This window comes from Micropterus dolomieu, linkage group LG08 (assembly GCF_021292245.1).
Source record: "Micropterus dolomieu isolate WLL.071019.BEF.003 ecotype Adirondacks linkage group LG08, ASM2129224v1, whole genome shotgun sequence".
In the NCBI taxonomy this organism is placed as follows: Eukaryota; Metazoa; Chordata; class Actinopteri; order Centrarchiformes; family Centrarchidae; genus Micropterus; species Micropterus dolomieu.
In genome coordinates, this window is record NC_060157.1 from 10,488,756 (window position 1) to 10,510,647 (window position 21,892).

The 21,892-nt window shown below is 39.9% G+C and overlaps 2 protein-coding genes across 4 annotated transcripts; one reads left to right on the forward strand and one right to left on the reverse strand.

Moving 5' to 3' along the window:
- Positions 1-124: 124 nt before the first annotated feature.
- Positions 125-19,718, forward strand: pacsin1a (protein kinase C and casein kinase substrate in neurons 1a). 3 transcript variants are annotated; one of them, XM_046057303.1, is made up of 10 exons: positions 125-274; positions 3,554-3,683; positions 7,241-7,415; positions 7,579-7,814; positions 9,206-9,361; positions 9,851-10,026; positions 12,021-12,141; positions 12,248-12,354; positions 12,790-12,986; positions 19,568-19,718. In XM_046057303.1, the coding sequence occupies exons 2-10, from the start codon at positions 3,624-3,626 to the stop codon at positions 19,585-19,587; spliced, it is 1,248 nt and encodes a 415-aa protein (XP_045913259.1). In that variant the 5' UTR covers positions 125-274; positions 3,554-3,623; the 3' UTR covers positions 19,588-19,718. The 3 variants fall into 3 exon arrangements, with proteins under 3 accessions (XP_045913259.1, XP_045913257.1, XP_045913258.1); XM_046057301.1 differs by lacking the exon at positions 19,568-19,718 and adding an exon at positions 15,201-17,917; XM_046057302.1 differs by lacking the exon at positions 19,568-19,718 and adding an exon at positions 15,201-17,917 and having other exon boundaries at positions 7,241-7,397.
- On the reverse strand, positions 18,527-21,465 carry LOC123975648 (SAM pointed domain-containing Ets transcription factor-like). Its single transcript, XM_046057304.1, has 5 exons — positions 21,048-21,465; positions 19,565-19,762; positions 19,369-19,413; positions 19,109-19,246; positions 18,527-18,806 (listed from the first exon to the last, which is right to left on the reverse strand). Exons 1-5 carry the CDS (start codon positions 21,463-21,465, stop codon positions 18,628-18,630), a joined length of 978 nt encoding a protein of 325 aa, XP_045913260.1. The 3' UTR covers positions 18,527-18,627.
- Positions 21,466-21,892: the final 427 nt, after the last annotated feature.

Here is a 21,892-nt window from a genome sequence, read left to right on the forward strand (position 1 = left end):
AACGACGATCAAGCAGAGATGGTGCGGAAAACCGGGGTTGATATACAGGCAGAGACGAGGTTGATTGCTGGCAGGTGTGGCAGGCAGAGGAGGAGTCTGACGAGGTGCAGGTGTGGATCGTCAGCTGGGCTCAGGAGCAGAGAGAGAGGGAGAGCACACGCAGAGGGAGTACAGACAAGGGAAAAACAGAACCACGAGAAAAAAAGGAGAAACAAACAGGACACTCACCGTCAGCCGGTCTTCCACCACAACAAAAAGAATGTCATCCTCAATGGTGAGCTCAACTGGGGAATATGTCATTGACTTTTCAAGATCAATACCACTCTCATATCTTTACAGAAAATATGAAGCTGTTTTCCTGTCTTAGCGTAAAGACAGGAAAACCCCAACTTGTTGTTTTTATACTTTGAGTTTTGAGCTTTAGAGGGGCTGGTTATTACATTTCAACAGAGCCAGGCTATCAGTTTCCCCCTGTTTCCAGTCTTTGTGCTAAGCTAAGTTAACTGGCTACTGGCTGCCGCTTCATATTTACCATACAGCCATAAGTAAGTAAGTAAGTATCATAAGAGTGGTATCAATCTCCTGATCTAATTATTGGGAGGAAAACAAATATGTGTATTTACCAAAATGTCAAAGTTTTCCTTCATAAAACTCTTTTTTTTCAGTAGATACTGTATGTCCTCTGGACAGGAGGAAGATTTGGGTATTGTAGGGGTCAATACCCTTGGCAGACGGGCTTTGAGCAGTGGTGGCCCAAAGAAGTGAGCTTGTGAGGTCGCCGGTTCAGTCCCCGGACCAGCAGGCTAAATCTAGGTGTGGAAAGTACAGTGCTTTCCCTCCCTCATTTACCACCACTGAGGTGCCCTTGAGCAAGGCCCATAACCACACCTGCTCCAGTGGGGCTACTCAGTGGCCAGCAGACCAGGCTGCGGTGGTACTGGGCAGCTTCCAGGTGTGAATGTATCAGAGTGTGATTGTGATCAGGGCCTTCTTGCAAATGAGAGGTTGCTCTCAGTAAAGCTCCCTGAATAAATAAAGGTAAAAAAAAAGATGTCAGTGTGGGAATTAAATGTATCTTCATTGTTGGGCAGGTTATGAGGGTGGCTAACACGTCTCCTCAGTGTACTGTGGATTGGCAGAGAGGGGTTGTGTCCCCATTTTCAAGAAGGAGGTTACTGAGGTGGATTCACACAGTCTGTGGAATTTGCTGCAGGCAGTACAAGATGGCTCAAACTGTTGGCTTTGGAATCCAACAAAAAACATATCTAGCAAGATTTAAAAGATGAAGCTATGATGATGGTCAAGATGATGGACGGATACAGAAGGGATCATACAATAAATTTTTTTGTAAACATGTAAAAGCATATACATTACATATACTTTGTTTACTTTGGCTACACTGTACTGTAAAATTAGACAATGTTACTATAGATAATATGATATGATATCAATAGGTCTGGATTTCCACTCAATGTTTGGATTAGCAAAACCTTCAGTATTCCTCTATGTTCAGTAAAAGCATTTTTTCCCGTAAAAATACAGTACACAGTTTCCAGTTGTATCAAACCCTGTAGGTATGATAGCAGAGTACAGTGCACCGAAAACACTGCATCTTTTATTTTCTGAGTTGTGGAACCCTCTTTTGAGGAAAAAAAGATGAATTACCAGAAAAATGCTTTGCTGCTGACCCCGGACCAGATGAAAGGCTCAAATATCTGACGGTAAAATTGTTAAATCATGAAATAGTTCTTTGGTATTTTGTGTTGCGCACTCTTGAAATAGCCAGTGTCTGAAAGCCTCGACTGTTGAGAGCCACACAGACTGGTGTGATGGCTGGTGGCAGTAACCAAGGCCTTTGATGAAATACGGCTTGGCTGAATCAGTCAATGTTCAGCAGGAATAGATTGCCTCTTCTGCAGCTGAAACCAGAACCAATCACACTGGGTACAAATGTTCGCCTGATAACATTTTGATGAGTAGACCTCCTATGAAAACACGCAGTAGTGTGTTGCAGGGGCTGCTACTAAAAATACTTTCCCTTCATAAGCCGACCTTGTAGTTTCACAACTCTTATTTTTCTCATCAAGGACAATTATGTTGTTATGTGTAAGGAAAGTGAGGTCAATTCAAATTGAGCCTAACACAGAAAGTCATTTTTCATGACTCATTCGAGGGACAGAGGATGTTGCAGGAATTAGTTTGCACTTGACTACAGAATGAAGTTGAATGATGAAGCACAGAGGGCAGTTGTAATAGTTAACAAAATATTCTTTGTGATGTGGCAGACTGTAGAGTGCAGACTCAGCTTATAATCTGAAATGGCCATGAAATGAACATTTAATTTGGACCGTGCTAAGAATCAGTCAATTAATACACTGTGCTCTTAATAACATTTTACTAAACTCTTTACTATTTAATTAAAAGCTATAATAAAGTTTTGCGCTGTGCAGAATTAGATAGTAACCACAATCAACTGCATTTAATTGTTAAGACCAAGAAAACCATGTCAAAACAGGAATATTATCAATAGAACCTCATTAGCATTAGGCACATCACATATTGGTTGTTGCAGTGAAATGAAGAGCTCTCTGTCAAGGAAAAGCCCATCAGTCATGTGAGCAAAATGGATTAGGCTTCAAAAAGAGTTCAATACCAATATATCATCTCGCAATCTCTTCTGTTTTAACCACGGTGGTAAGATATCGACCAGACGTCAAACTAATGGATATAAATCACCTTAAAATGCTGGAGGAGATTCCGCAGGAACTGTTTTCTGGTGGGTTTACAAAGTAACAGGCGAGTAAACCACTTCATTAAGGGACACATGGTCGTAGAAATAAGTCTGTTGTTGTGTCAATGTATTTGTTTCTCTCAAATTCACTGGACAATTTAGGAGAAAACTGATTTTCAAGTCAACATTATTCTTCTTTGTTATTTGTGCAAAACAACAAAACGTTAAATAAAGATGTCACAGATATGACAAAAATAGACAGTGATAAAATATACAAAGACAAAACATACTATATACACTTGCAAGTAATAATAATAATAATATGTTAACATTAATAATAAAAATGGTGGCAATTACACAATTTCATGTTTACACCCAAGGTGCATTTTGGGCTGCTATTCACAGTGTAACATGAGTACTTTGTCTATATGTGTCTCAGATGTAATGTGTCAAAAGAATGACTGTATTTGCACTGTGGAAGGATTCAGGGTCAGAGCTGTGGGATGGCAGCGACGCTCCACTCTGTCTCTAGTGTCTTTTCTAGGACACGCCAATATAAGATGCCCCTTCTCATTCCTCAGGGCATGCCGCTGTATGCATGGCGTATGAAACTATTTTTATCTCATTATTATAAACTTCTCAAATAGAAACACTCACACTGAAAGGTTCCCTCCAGATACCAGGGAAAACTGCCTTCCTCAGTGTAACCGAGAGGTTAGCTTGGCTATGTTCTGCTTCTAATGTCTGTACCACTTTGTTTCTGTGTTTGTGTGATGTAATGTTACTGTCTCACAGTTGTTGTTCTCTCTGTGTCTCTTTCAGTGCATGAGGAACCCAGCTTTGCTGCAGAGGACAGGTTTAGTCATTAGAGTGCTTTGCCACATCCAGGAAAATGTCTGGCTCCTACGATGAAAGTGCGGTTGCTGACGACACCATGGACAGCTTCTGGGAGGTACAGATGCACCATCAGGCCTGTTGTGATGGGGTTTGAACGTGCAACCCCAAGCCCTTACCCTCCCTTTGTCTTGCAGCTAAATTTGAATGGAAAGTTGCAGTGTCTGTAGTATTGGTGCTAAAATGTAGTCAGAAAGTGTGTATATCATAACACAAAGGAAAAAAAATGTTATTGTCTAAAGAGACACTCTATCTTCCGTTATTCTTATTTTCTTATTTTGTGTGAACATATTATTTACTTTTTCGACGTAATTAAAGTAACTTTTAATGCATGGCTTTGCAATTTTTCCTGTGTTTTGGTATATGAGGTATACGCCTGCCAGGAAAAAAATGCATTAAAGTTTGGAAAGAATAAAATAAATATACTCATAGTATGTCAAAAGTCAAATAAAATTTACTTTTGTGGATTTTTATTTTCAGCATTTCTTTTTCCAAGGCAGACACAAGACTGTGAGAAACCCATTTAATTACTCGAAAAAGTACTTTTAGATGTTCACAAAAGAAAATGGGAATGACATGAGAATTACTTTCATTTACTTAAAGGTTCAGTGTGTAATATTTAGTAGGATCTATTGAAAGAAATACAATATAAGATAACTATGTTTTCAGTGGTGTATAAAGACCTTACATAATGAACCATTTTGTTTTTATTACCTTAGAATGAGCCATTTCTACCTACATACACTGCAGGTCCTCTTACGTGGATGTCGCCATGTTGCACTGCCATGTTTCTATAGTAGCCCAAAAGGACAAAGACTCTTCAGAGCTTGTTTCGTCACTAAGTTGAATATGTACAAAGAAGAAAACGAAGAAGAACTTTAGTAGTAGTAGTAGTAGTAGTCAGTTTACTAGAAGTAAGCAAGGAAGAGAAATTTGGGCAAATGGAGGTACACACGTATTATTTAGCACAACAGCTGACAAAGTGTGGTCTCTGTAGCTTCTCCTGCTCGCTTGGAAAGGGAAGGGTGAGCTTTGCATTCATGTGGTGTCAGAGTAATGAGAATATTGTTTTTTCCTCCTTAAATCTTTATTGAAAAAAGAGAAATAAAGTGTACATGAGACATAAAGAAGTATACAAAACTTTGATTCATGTAAAATTTTGTATAGCATATACAAATTTTGCAATTGGAAAAATTGGAATAGATGTCTGCGTGTTGTTTATATGCTCTGATAATGTTAATCCCACACATCTTTGTAGTAGCGGGTGGCACGGTGGTTGCCCCGGCCTTTCTATGTGGAGTTTGCATGTTCTCCCCGTGTCCGCGTGGGTTCTCTTCGGGTGCTCCGGCTTCCTCCCTCCCAAAGACATGCAGGCTAGGTTAATTGGTGTCACTGAAATTGTCCTTAGCTGTGAATGTGAGTGTGAGTGGTTGTCTGTCTATGTGTGGCCCTGCGATGGACTGGCGACCTGTCCAGGGTGTACCCTGCCTCTCGCCCAATGTAAGCTGGGATTGGCTCCAGCCCCCCGCAACCCAGTGCGCAGGATAAGCGGTTGACGGTGGATGGATGCATGGATCTTTGTAGTAGCGTCCATGTTGATTTTACATTCTGACTGAAGAGCGCATGAACACACACCGAAGTCGTAAGAACGACTACACAACACGGGAAATAGGACCATCCGACGAGCACGTGAATGCACCCTGAGCCACTGGTTGCAATTCGCAACCCTCACCACTAGATGCCACTAAAACATACACACTGAACCTTTAAACTATTTGGACACGAACTAAATGGATGAATAAGATGAACATGTGTAAAGATAAGTCTTTGTGAAAGATGTGAGTGCCAAATATGAACCAATCGTTTCTTCTTTAAGAAAATACAGCCCGTCTTCGCTAAACACATCACAACCAATATATGTATCATACAAGTTCTCTCCATCCTCACTTGTGTTTAGATGCTGTGTGTGTGTGTGTGTGTGTGTGTGTGTGTGTGTGTGCGCGCACTTTTATACCAAATTAGCGCTAATGAATTCCCTCAGTACAGAGTGTTCTTTGTATTATGGCTCGTAGCCACAGACACGCAGACAAAGAGTCTCAGTCATCAGCTACTCTGAGGCGGCCTTTCACCACATGCACCTGCCTATAGCATATGTATACTAGCAAAAGCTTGGGTTTACAAATGCCTTAATTCTCAGGTTTTGTCATCAGAAACGTTGATATTTTATACAGCTGGGCTAGAGAGCACAATCAAACCTAATAAAATCATGAAATTGGCCCCTACATTGTTGAATTACGGTGCACATACAAGAGCTCAAGTGTGTTTTCACAGGTAGAACCAGTCCACCTATGTGTTGTTGTTGCTGTGACTTGGCAGTCTGTCACACAGGCCAAAACTCATACCGTCACACACCTGTCTCACTGCCTCCCTGCAGCTCCCTCATCTCAAACAGCAACCACACATGCATGCTCATGTCAGGACCAATCATAGTGCAGCTCTGCAGCCAGCGAGCACATTAGACAGGCTCTCCACGAGATGTGGCCGTGTGTTGATGTATGTGACTGCATGTATTTACAGCGTGTACACATGCAGCCTGTGGTTTCTATGTACAGTATTTCTGTCTCTACCTCGTTGTCTATTACTGAGAATCTGTCTGACTGCATTACACCACTCAAGAGGATTAAAGCAGTCACAGTTTGAGCACACACACACATACACACACAGATTCAGAAACACACACAAACCCAAGCCCATGACATTGCATAACTACACATGCACAGGCACGAGCAACCCCCCCCCCACTACCCTCTCTTCATCATGCACCATGAGCTCACGCCCCCTGCAGGCACTGTAGAGGCGGAGCCACAAGGCCTGGTGCTGCTTTTTAAGGTGGCCTCGCTTAAGGTGGAGAGATCTAAAAGAAAAGACTGTAAACAGTAAAACGATTTAGACAGACAATAATTCTGAATACTACTATGTTTGAGTAGGATCCTTTTTTTTTTTTTTTAGCTGTGATACCTTTTATTTAGAAAATTAATGTGGCTGAAGGTGTTTCTTGTCTGAATTTAAATACATCAAAATACATCAAAACTGGCCAGTCAACTGGTTTATACATGTAGATGTACATAAAAATACTAGATAGCATGCATTATAGGCTAAAAACAGGGTAAGATGCCCTCCCACATGTAGCTCAGTATCCAAAAAATGAAAGTGAAGTTAATGTCTGTGTGTTGCCTACATGCTATAATTTCTAAGTGCCCCTCTTACTGCTTTGGAATTCTGCACATCAACAGATTTCCAGGAAATTTTAAATAAAGTTTAGTGGGGCTTTATTGGTATGGGAAATATTGCATTGCCAAATTGGTGGTGGGGCACTGTTGACATGCAGCAAAAGGCCATGGGTTGGAATCAATGTCAGACTGCTGCGTTAAGGACTCAAACTTATTACATGGTGCTCTACCAGGTGAGCTACCGTGTGCTCCTTTTCATCAGTTTTGTGTATGTTTTCCCATAGACATGCATTTTGTAGTTTTTTCCTTCTTTGATAAGCCGATATGTAAAGACAGATTATTCTTCTGTTCCTTCAGCCTATGTGTCCCTCTGTCTCTCTCTCAGGTAGGGAACTACAAACGTGCTGTCAAGAGATTTGATGATGGCCATCGGCTCTGCAATGACCTCATGGGCTGCCTGCAGGAACGTGCCAAGATAGAAAAAGCCTATGGTGATCAGCTAACTGCTTGGTCCAAGAGATGGAGGCAGCTCATTGAGAAAGGTCAGCATTTGGGATGGGGTCAGTAAAATAAATACCTCTAAAAATGAATGTACTTTACACTGTCTTTCAATTTGCTAAAGCTGCATTTACACAGTTTGACGTTTGCTGTCTGGTAATATTTGGCTGCGTGTTAACTAACAACATTTTTTATCTGGGATGAATCATTTTGTCCGACCCCCAGGCCCACAATATGGCTCCGTGGAGAGAGCCTGGTTAGGTGTGATGACTGAGGCAGAGAAGGTGAGTGAGCTGCACCAAGAGGTGAAGAACAACCTGGTGAACGATGATGTTGAGAAAGTGAAGAACTGGCAAAAGGAGGCCTACCACAAGCAAATTATCGGAGGCTTCAAAGAGGCCAAGGAGGCTGAGGAAGGCTTCAAGAAAGCTCAGAAGCCGTGGGCCAAAAAGCTCAAGGAGGTGAGGGGGTGTAAGAAAATTTATATGAGTCATCATCATTATGCTAGGTGTAAAACATGTTGTATTTACTTCATGAACGTAAGACATAAATGGGCTACTTCCTGGTTCTTTCTTTCTTCTCACATTTTGTGTTTGTGATGTGTTGTGTGACGATAAAAATGCAATACGCAAAGTAACACCAGGACTTGTTGGCTTTTAAAATAGTATTTAAACCTGTTTTTCACTTCATTATGCTTGAATTCATGTTATTGGACATTCAAAGGCGACATGATTGATATTTTTATTAACAATGTATCAAATGACAATATGAAAACAATGTGACAATTATCAGCCAAATCTGTGGCTTCCCCCCACTTGTTTCATTGTAACTAACTACTGTTTTGGTTCACTTTCACAGCTCTCACCGTGTAATTTTCTGCCATAGCACAGTTAGCAGCTAGCTGGTGAACATAGTGGAGCATTTAGCAGCTAAAGAGACACATATTTCCATCAGTGGTTGATGGAGACCAAAAACAGAGCTAAAGGAGAGGGAATGTTGGACTTATGTTTGCAAGGTGGCCAGAAACACGACTCCAAATGAATGCTAATGTTGCTCCGTAACAGCTGGGTGTGTAAATAAGCAGCTGTTAGCTAAGAAGTTTGCCTTATCCACTTAAAACATGATATGTCAATGTTGTATAATAATGTGTTTCAGCTGCCCCCAAGTGGACAAAAGAATTAATTATTGCAGGTTTAGGTTAATTTGAACAAATCTCTAAACAGGTGGGCTGTGCTAATGATTTCATCTAGAGGCCTGTCCTGCAGCTTCTCCATGGCACTGTCAATGGATGCACCCATGCTGGTGTTACTGGCACATTACCTGATTCACAGCTCTGAGAGCTACATTTAAATACAATTCACTTGCATGTGATATTTCAAACAAAGTCTATATTAGGCAACAGAGTCAGTCTTAGTGTCTGATAGCACCTTGACCAAGTCTTGATTTCCAGCTTAGGGAGACGCTTTGTAGATACTGACTGCACTGCCTAAAACCATTAGTGTACCACTGTGTTCAGGGATTAATTTTCCCTTGATTTGTCTCTTATAAAGGGCTGGCCCTGTAGGATTTGAAATATGAATCTTTTTTTAAATGGACCAATTATGTAAATGACCTGGAGCAAGTAGTAACAGTATTTTTTGTTTGTACTCAAATTGATCTTTTACCTTATATAGCAAAATGAGGATCTGGTCCTGGATGTGAGGACATTATATACAGATATCATTAAAATAAAGTATGCTGTCGGGACAAGGTCATTTCTTTTGAGATGAGTAAATGTGACTCCCTTGTGTTCCTTTGGTTAAATCAGATCATGTATTTGAAATGCTGACAATGCCTGCGTTTGGACATGCAGATGGAGGCAGCTAAGAAAGGGTACCACATGGCCTGCAAGGAGGAGAAGCTGGCTGCAACCCGAGAGGCCAACGGCAAGACTGAGGCTTCTGTTACGCCAGACCAGCAGAAGAAACTCCATGAGAAAGTAGACAAATGCAAACAAGATGTGCAGAAGGTGAGAACAAGGCTGGGAAAACAAGAGATAAAAGTATTATTGCTTGTTTAGTATGAGGAGAGTGAAAAACAAATATGGCAACATTGGCCAGTAGATGCACTACATGTTTCAAACAGCCACATCCCAGTGTTATCTTGTCTTATCTTGTTGTTCCAGGCTCTCCTGGCAGGGCTTCAAATGGCTATTGATCAGGCTAATTGATCAGGCTTTTGACATGTTCCTATTCAAATCAGCAGTGTGAAGTCAAAGGGATATAATGTGATATTTTCTGTTATAGGAACAAATGAGTTGTAGTGCAAACTTAAAAGGCAATGTAAGGTTAGTTTGCAGATATAGATTTGGGATAAATACACATACAGAATATCAAGTTACAAATAAGAATAAGTCAGCTGTTACAATAAAACTAATAAATAAAGCGTGCTGGTTATTTTTTGCCTGTTTTTTTTCCCAGGCTTCCGTCATCAGTGTGTTTTCTGTTTTCTGTCTCAGGCTAAAGAAAAGTACGAGAAGTCTCTGGAGGAGCTGAACAAGTGCACCCCTCAGTACATGGAGAGCATGGAGCAGGTGTTTGACCAGTGCCAGCAGCATGAAGTCAAGAGGCTGACCTTCCTAAAGGAGGCCTTGCTGGACATTAAACGCCATCTTAACCTCACCGAGAATCCAAGGTTAGCTAGTTTACATTTGTGTTTCACAGAGCTGCTGCTTTAGGATCACTGACTGTGTTTTCTCTGACACATGATTTAGGAAAATACTGTATGAGTGTTCAAACAGACCTTAAAAACTCCTCATGTGATTTTATATGTTGTTCTCATTTTGCTCTACTATATATTCTTTGTTTTACCACCATCTCTGTGTCTTACCCTGCAGTATAGTTCCTATATTTCAGCAAATAATGGTGGCACTGTAAGCAACATTTGTTGAGCACAATTACATACTGTACCTTTACTTTTAATCAAAAATAATCACAGTTAGATTTGTTGTGTCACATTCTGTACAGTTCACTTCAACTTGATTAATCTCACCACACTCCTCAACCATGCATTTCTCATTAGTGTTCAGACTCACGGCACTAATGAATTGATGATTCAGTCAATGATGTTTCTGCCAAACTGAATTTTGTTCAGAGTGAAAGCTTGTCATATTCATGGGCTGTTTTTAACCTGCATGTGACAACAAAGCCGCGACCCATGGAAAATTGATTTTCAGGTTCTTTAACCAAACCTGCCTTTAGTTGGCATGGATTATTTTAGCCCTGCTGTTTAGGGGGTTGCGTTGTTGAAATTCATCCTGATGGGTGTCATTGTTCATGTTGGATTTAAATAATTTCACACCCCTCTTTTACTATCCTCAACTGTGTTAACCTGAACGGCTGTTTTTTGTGGAAGAAAACATGTGACAGCTCAGGTTTAAAAGAAACTGCTTTGTTGAGTGTTCATAATAGAATAAGACAAAGAATTAGACACACCAAAGCACTATCATTTTATATAATATTCATTTAATTTATCACTGAATCCAGTGCTCTTGCCTCCTCAACCATAAAATAATATTTTGGCATTAAAAACATATATTTATTCACACAAAAGCAGATTTGAGCCTGTATATTTTTACCATGCAACAGTGAATGTTCTCAGAAATGATTGTCAGTTCCAGTTATTAGATGAAAAAGTCAGCATATTAGACATTTTCTGTGAATTTATAGTATTTTCTTCAACTATAATGACCCATTTAAAAGAGCCCACTAAAATTGTGTGCTCAAATTAGTACTCAGAAACTGTCTTGTTTTGTTTCATGAGCTAAAGTCATTATCATGAAGGCCAAACATTTTTTTATAACAGTACTATGTGATACATCATAGTAATAATTGCCACAGTGCAGTGCAAGTACAGTCAAGCTTTAGTTTCTCTTCTTAAATATACGAACATCAATCTGTTTTTCCACTTACTGTCACATTTCCTCTAAAAAAAAAAAGCAGCTCAGTGTGTTCCTGAGAGGATGTAATGGTTTGAATATAAATGTGCACAAATTCATTCAGGATCAATGAATAAATCTTTCCAAAATCTAGAAAATTAAACTGGTGTGCTGTAATGTGCTGTAGCTCACCTCTTCAATCCAACACAGCATCCCTGTAGTTCATTTTCCAGCTTTAGAAAAAAAAACACTGGGATGATGCATATAGAAAAATATTTTAATATATTCTTACTGCACTGCGATGGACTGGCGACCTGTCCAGGGTGTATCCTGCCTTTCGCCCAATGTCAACTGGGATTGGCTCCAGTCCCCCGCGACCCTGTACGCAGGATAAGCGGTTGACGATGGATGGATGGATTCTTACTGCATTAATATATGAAACATGTTTTATCCTGTATTTCTAAAACTACATGGTGAATGTGCCCTTTTTAATCTATTCCAAATTGCAGACATTTGGGGAAACAATAATATCTTTGTAAGGGATTATTTACGCCAAATACTTGAGCTGTTGAGGGTTTCCGCTTCAGCAGAAAATTTAGGGAGACACTTTAGTCTTGTCATGACCCAGTGTTGGCTCTCTCTCAACCCAGAATTTGAACTACATTGTGGGGTCTGTCGCCAAATTGGCAGCACCGCCAGGTTTCTTCTGGCACTTTCATCATCACTATTTGTTCCATTTTCCTCTCCTCAGCTATGCCACCATATACAGAGAACTTGAGCGCACGATCCTGGGTGCAAACACACAAGAGGACCTGAAGTGGTTCAGCAACAACCACGGCCCTGGGATGCCAATGAACTGGCCTGCATTTGAGGTAAACAACATTAAACCTTCATACAAGAACATAAGAAACCTCTCCTCTTTATTTACTACCTTTCTTTGTTCTGCTTTCACGTGTTTCTTTTCGCTCTCATCTCCAGGAATACAACCCAGACCAGGCCGCTGTTCCCATAAAGAAGAAGAAACCAGACGGAGCCCCACCCACTCCGAGCACTGACCATGTGGCTCCACCTGGTGATCGTAGCAGGTTAGTTCTTGGAATCTATTGTTAATGATCACATCAATTACGTTGAAGCACACGCTATTTAATCATAAAATTACGTTTTCTTACAAAGGTCCGTCCTTAAATTATTTGAAGTGAGTAATATTTCTTTTAGTCACATCTTAATTCTTAAAGGACAAGACTGGTGATACTGAAATTTGTGTTTTTGTTAACAAATCTCTTGAAAAGACCAAAACCAACTGTACACATAGGTGCCGTAGTTTTAAGCAAATGTTAAAGAGTTAAAAGTGCATTTGTTGAGAACTATTTTCCGCTGCAAATTTTGCATGCTAATTAGTATTTACAGGATTTGAATTTTGCTAACATTTGGAAATACTTTTCTTTTAAAAATGTTTTTAGTATGTTGTTCTGGGCTTCACTCAACATCAAATATCACCCTGCATTTTCTCCATATTCCAGCGTGAGCAGCTATGATAAAAACCAAGCTTACTCGACTGAGTGGTCTGATGATGAGCAACCTGCTTCGTACTCTGGCAACGAAAACGGTGGGAACGGGAATTCATTCGAAGATGATTCCAGCACTGGGAAAGGGGTTCGTGTCCGAGCTCTCTATGATTATGAAGGCCAGGAACAGGATGAGCTCACCTTTAAAGCAGGTAATTGTCGGTCACCAGATGACACAGGACATGTGACATTATCTTCCATTATGCAGTTAAGCTCATGTTTACACATTCATTTATGAATATGAAAAAATACTTTTAATTCTATTAATGTATGTAAATGGCCTGGGACACTGTATGCAGATGTTTTATGATAATATAGACGTGCATGCATGTCCAGGTGGTCAAAAATCACCAAAATTGTCCTGATTTCTATTCTAAAGCTCCCTTCCTCTATAGACGATAGCAGTGATTAGTTAATAATAGCCACGTGGAAAACAAATTACAGGCACTTGCCACCAATTGACACAACCTCTTTGGGAAATGATGTGAAAAAGTGCTTTAGAGCCCAACGCTGTGACATGACTAACAATTTAAAGACAAGCTTTACACAGAAAAATAACTATTGAAGAAGCCACAGCTGTGCATCTTCGCCTTGATTCCCCCACTGCACATCCAGATCCTATTTTTAACTGCATATTTTGAGATTAGGTGCATTTAAATCATCTTAGAAATATTTGGCAATGGCTGAAGGAGGTCTTTAAAGACTTCTTAAACCTTCATGCAAATTCTGTTTATTTGGTGCCCTGTGGTGTTTTCTTGTAAACAAAGTATTTATTTCGGTCACTGTCACTCACCAAAGTGCATTGTGTGTACCCCTGAGGTCTAACAAACATTTTGAATGTGTTCCTTTCCTCAGAAAACATTTTCAAAGCCGATTTTAAAAAGAAATTAAACCTGGATTGTTTGGGATTTTTTTTTTACCACATTTCTGCATTTCTACTGCATCTGAAGATCAGTGGAATAGTCCAAAACCATGGCAGGAATTGTATCATACATGTGCTTGTACTCGTGCCTGGTGTGCCCTCTTGTGCGTTCATGTAAACAAACAAAAAGGGCCCACTCGTAAAAATATTGTTCTTCATTGGTCAAAAGCTCCACAGGGTACTTTTAAATTTCTTGATTGTCTGATTTGTTGAAACTGGTTTGGCACCGCCTAATCACGCTACATTTATTGAAATTCATTAGCTTAAATTGATAGAAATCTGCATGGCTGAGGGAGTTTACATTCTACAATGAAAAGTAAACACTAAATGGTATTCTTGGCTTCCATTATATTCTGGCGTTAAAGAGTAACTTAAACCCCTGAAAAATTTAGTTTTTGCTGACTTCCAGTGGTTCAACTTCTCATTTTGCTGTAGTGATGTACAGATGTACTTCAAGACCCTTCGACATCACTGTTGGGTGTGGTTACAGATGCAACAGGCTAGAAACGTTCAACCAAAGAGGGCAGCAAAACACTGCTTTTCAGCCTGGTCTTCAGTTGCTCTTCAAAATATTTATGTGTGACTGTTTAAGCCAACGAGAACAAATACAGGGTTCTTTATGTTCCTACAACAATTTTATTCCTGGCAGTGCGGCAAAAACTTTGAAACAGCATTTAGAGCATTTAGAATATACAGTAATTAAACAGTTAAAGGAATAGTTTGGCATTTTAGGAAATACACTCTTTTTCTTGCTATGAGCTAGATGAGAAGATTAACACTCTCTCATGTCTGTATGTTAAATGTGAAACTACAGCCAGCATCCAGTTAGCTTAGCTTAACATAGCTCTGTCCAAAGGTAACCAAATCTACAGAGCAGCACCTGGAGCTCACTACTTAACATAAAAAGTAAAAATGCTAAGTTGTGGGGGTTATATTCCGAACTGTTTTTTGAAACTTTTTAACAAAAGGTAATTAGTGAGCTTTAGGGGTGCTGCTTGAGAGAGCCAGGAGCCAGTTTCTAGTCTTTATGCAAAGCTAAGCTGGCAGTATTTTATTATTTAGCGTACATGCACGAAAGTTGTATCGACCATTCAAACCTATCAAAAATGCCACTCCACTAAACTGTTAGTGGAGTGGCATTTTTGATAGGTTTGAATGGTTTCTTGATTAAAATACGAAAAAGACAAATAATTACATTTTTCTTATCTGGTCAAATTTTACTGGGAGCTGGGGAGACTTGGACTCATGGCCTCAGTATTTCTAAAATACTGGCTACAATACAGTACAAAAACAGACATTACATCAATAAGTATTACTAAAAAATATACAGAGCATAAATCTGCAGAAATGTGGAGCAGTATATATAGATATCTTCCTTTTAGATTTACATTCACTATTTGACACAGGACAGCATGCTGATTAAGGAGTGGTGTCTCCTTCACAGGTGATGAACTGACCAAGACTGAGGATGAAGATGAGCAAGGCTGGTGTAGAGGTCGTTTGGACACCGGCAAAGAGGGACTGTACCCAGCCAATTATGTTGAGCCAATCTAGTCATGTTACTGGACAAGGACATGCCATTGGAGGCAGCTTGAACTGTCCCATCCAATTGCACCGCACATAGCCAGAGACTTAAGAGCAACACATCCCTTGCCCAACAGATGCGCCAAGCAGTCTTGCCTAAATAAAAACTTAGTAACCTAAAAGACAGTATATCAGTATAATATATTTTATCCAGCATTTGGGGTGGGTGGACTTACACATTTAAAAACAGGAGCAGCGGTTATTCCAGTATATACACACTCAACTATAACATCAAAACAGTGCAGGAACACATTGCTTCTCTGTGTAGCTGTATTTAACGTATGATGCAGCTTATTTAAACTTGCAGTACACTGCAGTCTGTTCTCTTGTGAAAATGGGAAGACAATATATTCAGTTATACCCATTCGACAAACACAAGCTTCTGTAACCTGCATTGTGTATATACAGTGTGATGCCATTTTTGTGTAGCATTTTTAATGCTGTGTGTGGTCAGTTGTCATTCTTACATCGGGAATGCTGTGTAGTGTTAAAGTTACCACAGACAGAATCCTTTATTTTTATCTTTTTTTTTGTTTTTCTTTGTGATTTCGTCCAACCTCTTTTCCAGTGTGTGCAGTGCTATGTGTTTTTAACTGTTTCTGAACTTGCATAGCAGCATGTGCTATGCAACAACTTGCATTCCCTGAATTTTGCAGCCTCGTTTAGGCTACAACTTGATGCAACACCTCTACCACTACAAATGCAGACTACACTTTTTAGCATCACATTCTTCTGGATATGCACATGCTTCCGTTTTCATGAAAGGAAGCCTGTTGATGAACTGATTTCATGTTTGTTTGTTTGTTTTGTTTTTAACATAGTTTTTTTTTCTTAGCTTCACAGGCCGTTTGATAATATCATCTCCATGCAATGCAGGATATACAGTTTCTGCAGAAGCTTTCATTCTTCGTTCAGTAATTCAGGTCTCATTTTAATCCACTACTGTTAACAAGAACGGAGATACATTTCCTCAGAGCAAAGTTGGATCAAGTCATCTTCTTGAGGTTGCCACTGCAGTATAACAGGGGGGTTTTGAACAATGCCTGTGCCGGGCGCTTTTCTTCCAGAGCGAGGGGCCAATGGAGGCATGTCAGTGTGTTAGTGCGCTACAGACGGTTGTCTGAAGATCGAAGCCTCTCCAACAGGACATGAATGTACTTGTGTTTGGGCTTGAAAGAGGGCATGTTGTCTAAACATGGTTCTCTATTGTCAGTTAAAGCCTAACCTAGCAAAAAGCACTAGTTATGTGGCCCATTTCCCTGCTGAGCCAAAGAATGACCCAACACCATCAACTATCTGTTTTCTCTCCATGCAATAACTTCACATATCACATATGAAACAGCTTCAGTGAAAATCAACTTGTAGCTGCCTCCCGGTCCACCCAAGCTTCATTTGTCTACAAAACACTGCGCAATGACACAGGGAATACATTTGTCACCAGTACTGCGCTGCATGTAAGATGACTCTTACACAGTGCGTCACATGGTTATTTTTAACTTGCTCCATAGAAATTAAATTTATAGCAGTAATTGCTTTTATCAAATGGTGATTAGTGAGTTATATCGCTACAAGTTGCACCTAAATCTCTGTTTAGATGGGAGAGATGTGTTTTATAACTTAGTTGTCCTGACGTTTTTAAATTTCACTGGACCAACAGCAATCAGATGTGTTTAGCTCTGTGTCTGGAACAGGATTTGACAGGTTTGGGTCTCACACATGAGGAGAAACACATCACCAGCTCACAAGTTGTGTCTTAGAGTAAAGCTGTCCAGCATAGCAAAAAGGACTCCTATCATCAAACTGTCCCACATTCTTGATGCGCGTATGCACACACACACACACACACACACACACACACACACACACACACACACACACATACACATGCAAACACACATGCATTTAACACACGATATACACAATACATGCAAGTTCAAAGTTCACATTACCAGGTTAATCTTTTTGGGGGAAAACATCTTCACCCTCCAGTGTGTATGAGTTGTGTAAATGTAACAGAAAAAAATGTTTAAAATAATGCAAGTGATTGACTATTAAGACAAAATGTAGTGTTATACATGTAAATGTGTTTCATTAAAAATAACAGCAATGGAAAACATATTAAGTAATAGATACCATATCGTATGAATTTCATTGCAATGGAATTGTCAGTGTATCATAAAAGCGTGACGTTATCCCACGCTGTCAGATTTGTATATGATGATGTAATTTAAAGATTATATTCTATTGTAACTGTACAACTGTGTTGAGTTGAAAATGAGACCTAACCATGTTGAGGCAGTAAAAAGGTGTACATGTAAATGCTTTTTTTATGTTGATGATCTCTTCCTTATGCACACAGGGGACAGCAGCTCATGTTGTGGAAACCCTATATTAGCGGTCTAGAAGATGTATGTTCATAGTTAGTGATGTACTTTAATCTCCTAACTGGTGTAGTGCCTGTTCATCTTGATGTAACAAGAAGTTCATTTAAATATGCATAAAGATGATTATGATCACAGATAATAATGACGATAGTGATGAAAAACCCGACTCAAATTTGTTGTGATGGTGTCAATATTGCGAGATTGGTTTTAAAGGGAAACAAGTTTGTTGAAGAAAAAAAAAAGTTAGTGTCTGTGTTTTTTTTGTATGGACTGCACACTGAGTGATTTATTATACTATTCCTTGTTTCTACTTTTGAAGGAGACAACATTGGCTAATGTATTGCTTTACTGTAGATCATAAATCATAAACCCAAAGACAGAAATGTATAAAGAATTACCCATCAAGACAGGTTTAAAAAATGTTAACTTACATTGACATTGCTCTGCAACTTCTAGACACTTGCATGGAAAAAACAAGAAGTGTCATTATTAAAAAATAGATTTTAAAAGAATAGTTTAAAATTTGGGGAAATAACGCTTTCTTGCTGAGAGACAGAGCCAGCTGTTTCCAGTCTTTATGCTAAGCTAAGCTAGCTGACTGCTGGCTTCAGCTACATATTACAGTACAGAAATGCTTCCAGATGAAGAAATATGTTTCCTTTTAGAAACCAAACATCACACTAAAAATACATTTCAAACAAGAGTGCTAAAGACAACAAAGACACATAATATAAAATTTAGTGTTAAGAATAAAGTAGATTAATATTATGATAGGCAGGAGTGCATAGTTCAGTAGGCAGTCTTTACAATTGAAATAAAAAGGCATATACAATGAGCAAACAAGCTTCAGAGTTCATGTCACTCCTACTGTATGTCCAGCATATCTTTGGTTCCTCCTCTTCATCATACAGGGTTGACGAACTGGTAGACCAATCTGCGGGATACATCAGGCTTTCGAATGATGCCTTTCTTGTAGTACTGGCGAATGGAGCGACTCAGTTTGTCATAGTTCATGGCTGGGCGGTTTTTCCTAATGCCCCATAGCCTGGCCACGTGAGCGGAGTCTTCTATTTTGAAAATCCCTTTGGACAGAAGAAAGAAAATTAAGCCTACTCAGTTTATATTCTGAGGTGAACAGGAACAACATCAACGATGGCTCAGTTCCATTCAAGTGTCCCAGTAAGCCATTGCAGTACCCTGAAACTAAATGGAATTCCACAATCATTCATTTTATTAGTTACACCTGTGCTTTTCTTATTGTGACATGTCAAAAAACCTACAGTAAGTAAGAGTCACTGTTATCAGTTAGGTGCACCGACTGCTGTGCTAAACCATCATCCAGTTTCTCTGCTCACAGCTTTGAAAGACTCTCTTTTCACCTCACCTTTCTCCTTGTTAAGCCAGCGGATGCAGCAGCTGTAGTTATGTGGCTTGAGGAGCAGCTCTCGGAGGAACTGCCACAGGTGGATAGGCTGGCTGGGGTAGTTACACATCACACCTGACCAGGAGTCATCATCAGCTGCTGACATAAGAGAGATTTTTAGAAACCAGATGTTTCCACGTTTTCACCTTGATCAGAGAAACCATTGCAGCTATACGGCAATTATAAATTGTAGAGAAATCTAGTTGTAGCCAAGAATATACCAGATTTGCTGTCTTCTGGTGGGCAGCGTTCCTTCATTGCTGCAGCTAAAAAAAACAAAATCATGTTGCAGTTTACACCACACCGAATACTTAAAGCCTTAAATTTGCTCTTGGTCACACTGCGTTTGCTTCACAAACCTTTCCTAATTTGCTACGTCGATGTAGGTTCATTTCCCAGTGTCCCTGTGGTTCTTACCAGATTTCCAGATGTCCAGATGAGCATACAGCACGTCTCCAAACTGAGAGGAGCGTTGTCGGAAGTCTGCTTCTGTCATGGAGCACAGATCCCTCCCGGTCAGCTCCTGAAACATCGTGCTGACCTGTGGCAGCCTGTACAGGTGCTCAGTCCAGAGTAGCCACTTCTGAAGGTGTAGAGAGCTCCAATCCAAGGGATCTAAAGAAAGACAAGGTATTTTCCTTTACAAAGCTCCCCACATGTTCGGCTTTGATTTTCTGATGTTGAAAACGTGTCAACAACCAGACCCTAAATTATGACAAGACTAAACAGATATTTTAATCTGAAAATATGAAAGCATCGGTTCAATAGGGCATTAAGAGACATGTTTTGATGAGACGTTGGGTGTTAGATGTTGTTTTACGCTAAATTCTATCCTGTGTATGATGATTTATGATAATGCGTATTCTCTGCAGTCCACTATCTCTCTGTTCACCACATCCCAGATTAATAAATTCATTTTTTTCAGATATCATATTCCAGGTGCATATGTGGCACTTTACAGATTCTTTACATAAAGGTCAGTTTACTTGTCACGTTTTATAATGTCTTCTGTGGCTCAGGATGATGTCATCAGGGTTTTCTCAGATTGAGCTTGTAGACTAAAAATTTCACTGTTACAAACAGGGGGCATGGAGCGTTCACCAGACAGGGAGGGTCAAACTACTGATTGCTTTGACCTGGGACAAAAACTCAGTTGCTACAATTTTGACCGTTGTTTTTGGTCACGTGTGAATTGCTTAGGTTTTAAGATAGTGCAAACCTGTGAATGCCTGTTAACCAAACCGGGACACAAAAGCAAAACTGCTGTCAAACTTTTCAAGTTAGTGTTATGATCATTTAAAGGACCACATGACTGATTTTACTTTTCAAAGTCAAATTACCAGTCCCAGAGATAAGTTATAGAGAGAGATAAACAGAGATATATACTTTGTAAAATTCTTCTCCTGTGGCACTAGTGGCTTTATTTGAGTAGTCTTATTTAGGCTGGGAAACTACAAATAAAATAAAGCCTGTAGTATGCTATGAGTTGCACTAAGGGAAATGTAAGATCCAGCGTTTCTTGAGCTTCACCTAAATATCACCCATTGCTCGACTGCTTTAATTGTGACTATTGAAAAAAATCTCTCTCTTGCAAGTCCCACAACGCTTGCTTACTCTTTCACATTATGATACAACATGTATTATAGGCCTTTCTAAGCTTTAGAAAGACTAAAGTGAAGATGATCTTTTGTCAACAGAAATGTTTGCACTAGATGGGCAGGGCCTCAGGTCCTCACCTGGTGTTAGTTGTGTCACTGTGGAGGTTAATCGCAAACAAACAAATGGTGGCATTTGAAGGTTTATTTTAGACTACAACTTCTGCCAACACTTTCTACAGCAGATTTTTTTTTATTGAAATAGCTATAATAACATGGCATTAAGCAGTTGCATGCTGTCCTACCTGGGGAAATGTTGAGCAGTTTGCATGCAGTGTCAACATCTTTCAGCACTTCTCCAACTACCATGGTCTGGACCTGCTCCAGACACCGCTCCTCCACCTGACCCTCCATCTCAGAGGGGGAACCTTGGGCTTGGCTGGGTTTGGCTGGGCTCTGCTCCAGAGTCCTGTAGGGAGAAGCAGCAGGAGCTGGGGCCTCCGTCATCCTCAGCACCCTGGGGTTCTCTTCTATAACTAATCTGTCATAGCAGGGGAGGTAGACCCCTGGCCAGCTGAGCTCAGGCAGCCCCAGCAAGCTACGGGGTGGTTTGATGTCCTCCGCCTCATCCAGCCAGGCCATCCTGGTGTCAGTGTTGGGGTGGCTGATGTAGAGAGGCGAGTGTGCAGTGCAGCCCGTGTGTTCACAGCCTGGACTTCCCATGCTCAGGTTTATATTAGCTGGAAGACAATGTTGTCATGTCTGATTTACACCCTACTTGACATTTTCAACAATGACATTGCTTTGTGAAACTGTTGCATTGATGCTTCACTGAAACCATACCCAAATGCCCAATATTTAAACAGTAGCAAGTAAACTTGACATTTGTTCTACAGTATTTACTTTACTGGGACTTCCTTTGAAATGAAGAATCTGTTATTCCAGCTTTGCCAACTGGAGTAGTTGTGATGCTTACGTTTATTGAAGCCATTCTTTGATACGTTTGTTTTAATGTAACTCAAAATACATTTTTTAATCCAAAATCTGCAAGAATTTGTTTCAGATTCTCTCATGAATCTATGTTTGTGGAAATATCCAGGTCAAATGGCTTCAGCAGGTGTGAAATCATCAATCAACATCAGAAAGCAAT

Excerpts from the sequence above, each read along its gene's own strand:
- pacsin1a (XM_046057301.1), top strand. The coding sequence starts at position 3,624 with ATGTCTGGCTCCTACGATGAAAGTGCGGTTGCTGACGACACCATGGAC. Across the intron at positions 9,362-9,850 it reads GCAAACAAGATGTGCAGAAG|GCTAAAGAAAAGTACGAGAA; the intron begins GTGAGAACAAGG and ends TTTCTGTCTCAG. Across the intron at positions 12,355-12,789 it reads CCACCTGGTGATCGTAGCAG|CGTGAGCAGCTATGATAAAA; the intron begins GTTAGTTCTTGG and ends TCCATATTCCAG.
- LOC123975648 (XM_046057304.1), bottom strand. The coding sequence starts at position 21,465 with ATGGGAAGTCCAGGCTGTGAACACACGGGCTGCACTGCACACTCGCCT. Across the intron at positions 19,763-21,047 it reads ACTGCTCAACATTTCCCCAG|ATCCCTTGGATTGGAGCTCT; the intron begins GTAGGACAGCAT and ends GTCTTTCTTTAG. Across the intron at positions 19,247-19,368 it reads ACCAGAAGACAGCAAATCTG|CAGCTGATGATGACTCCTGG; the intron begins GTATATTCTTGG and ends CTCTTATGTCAG.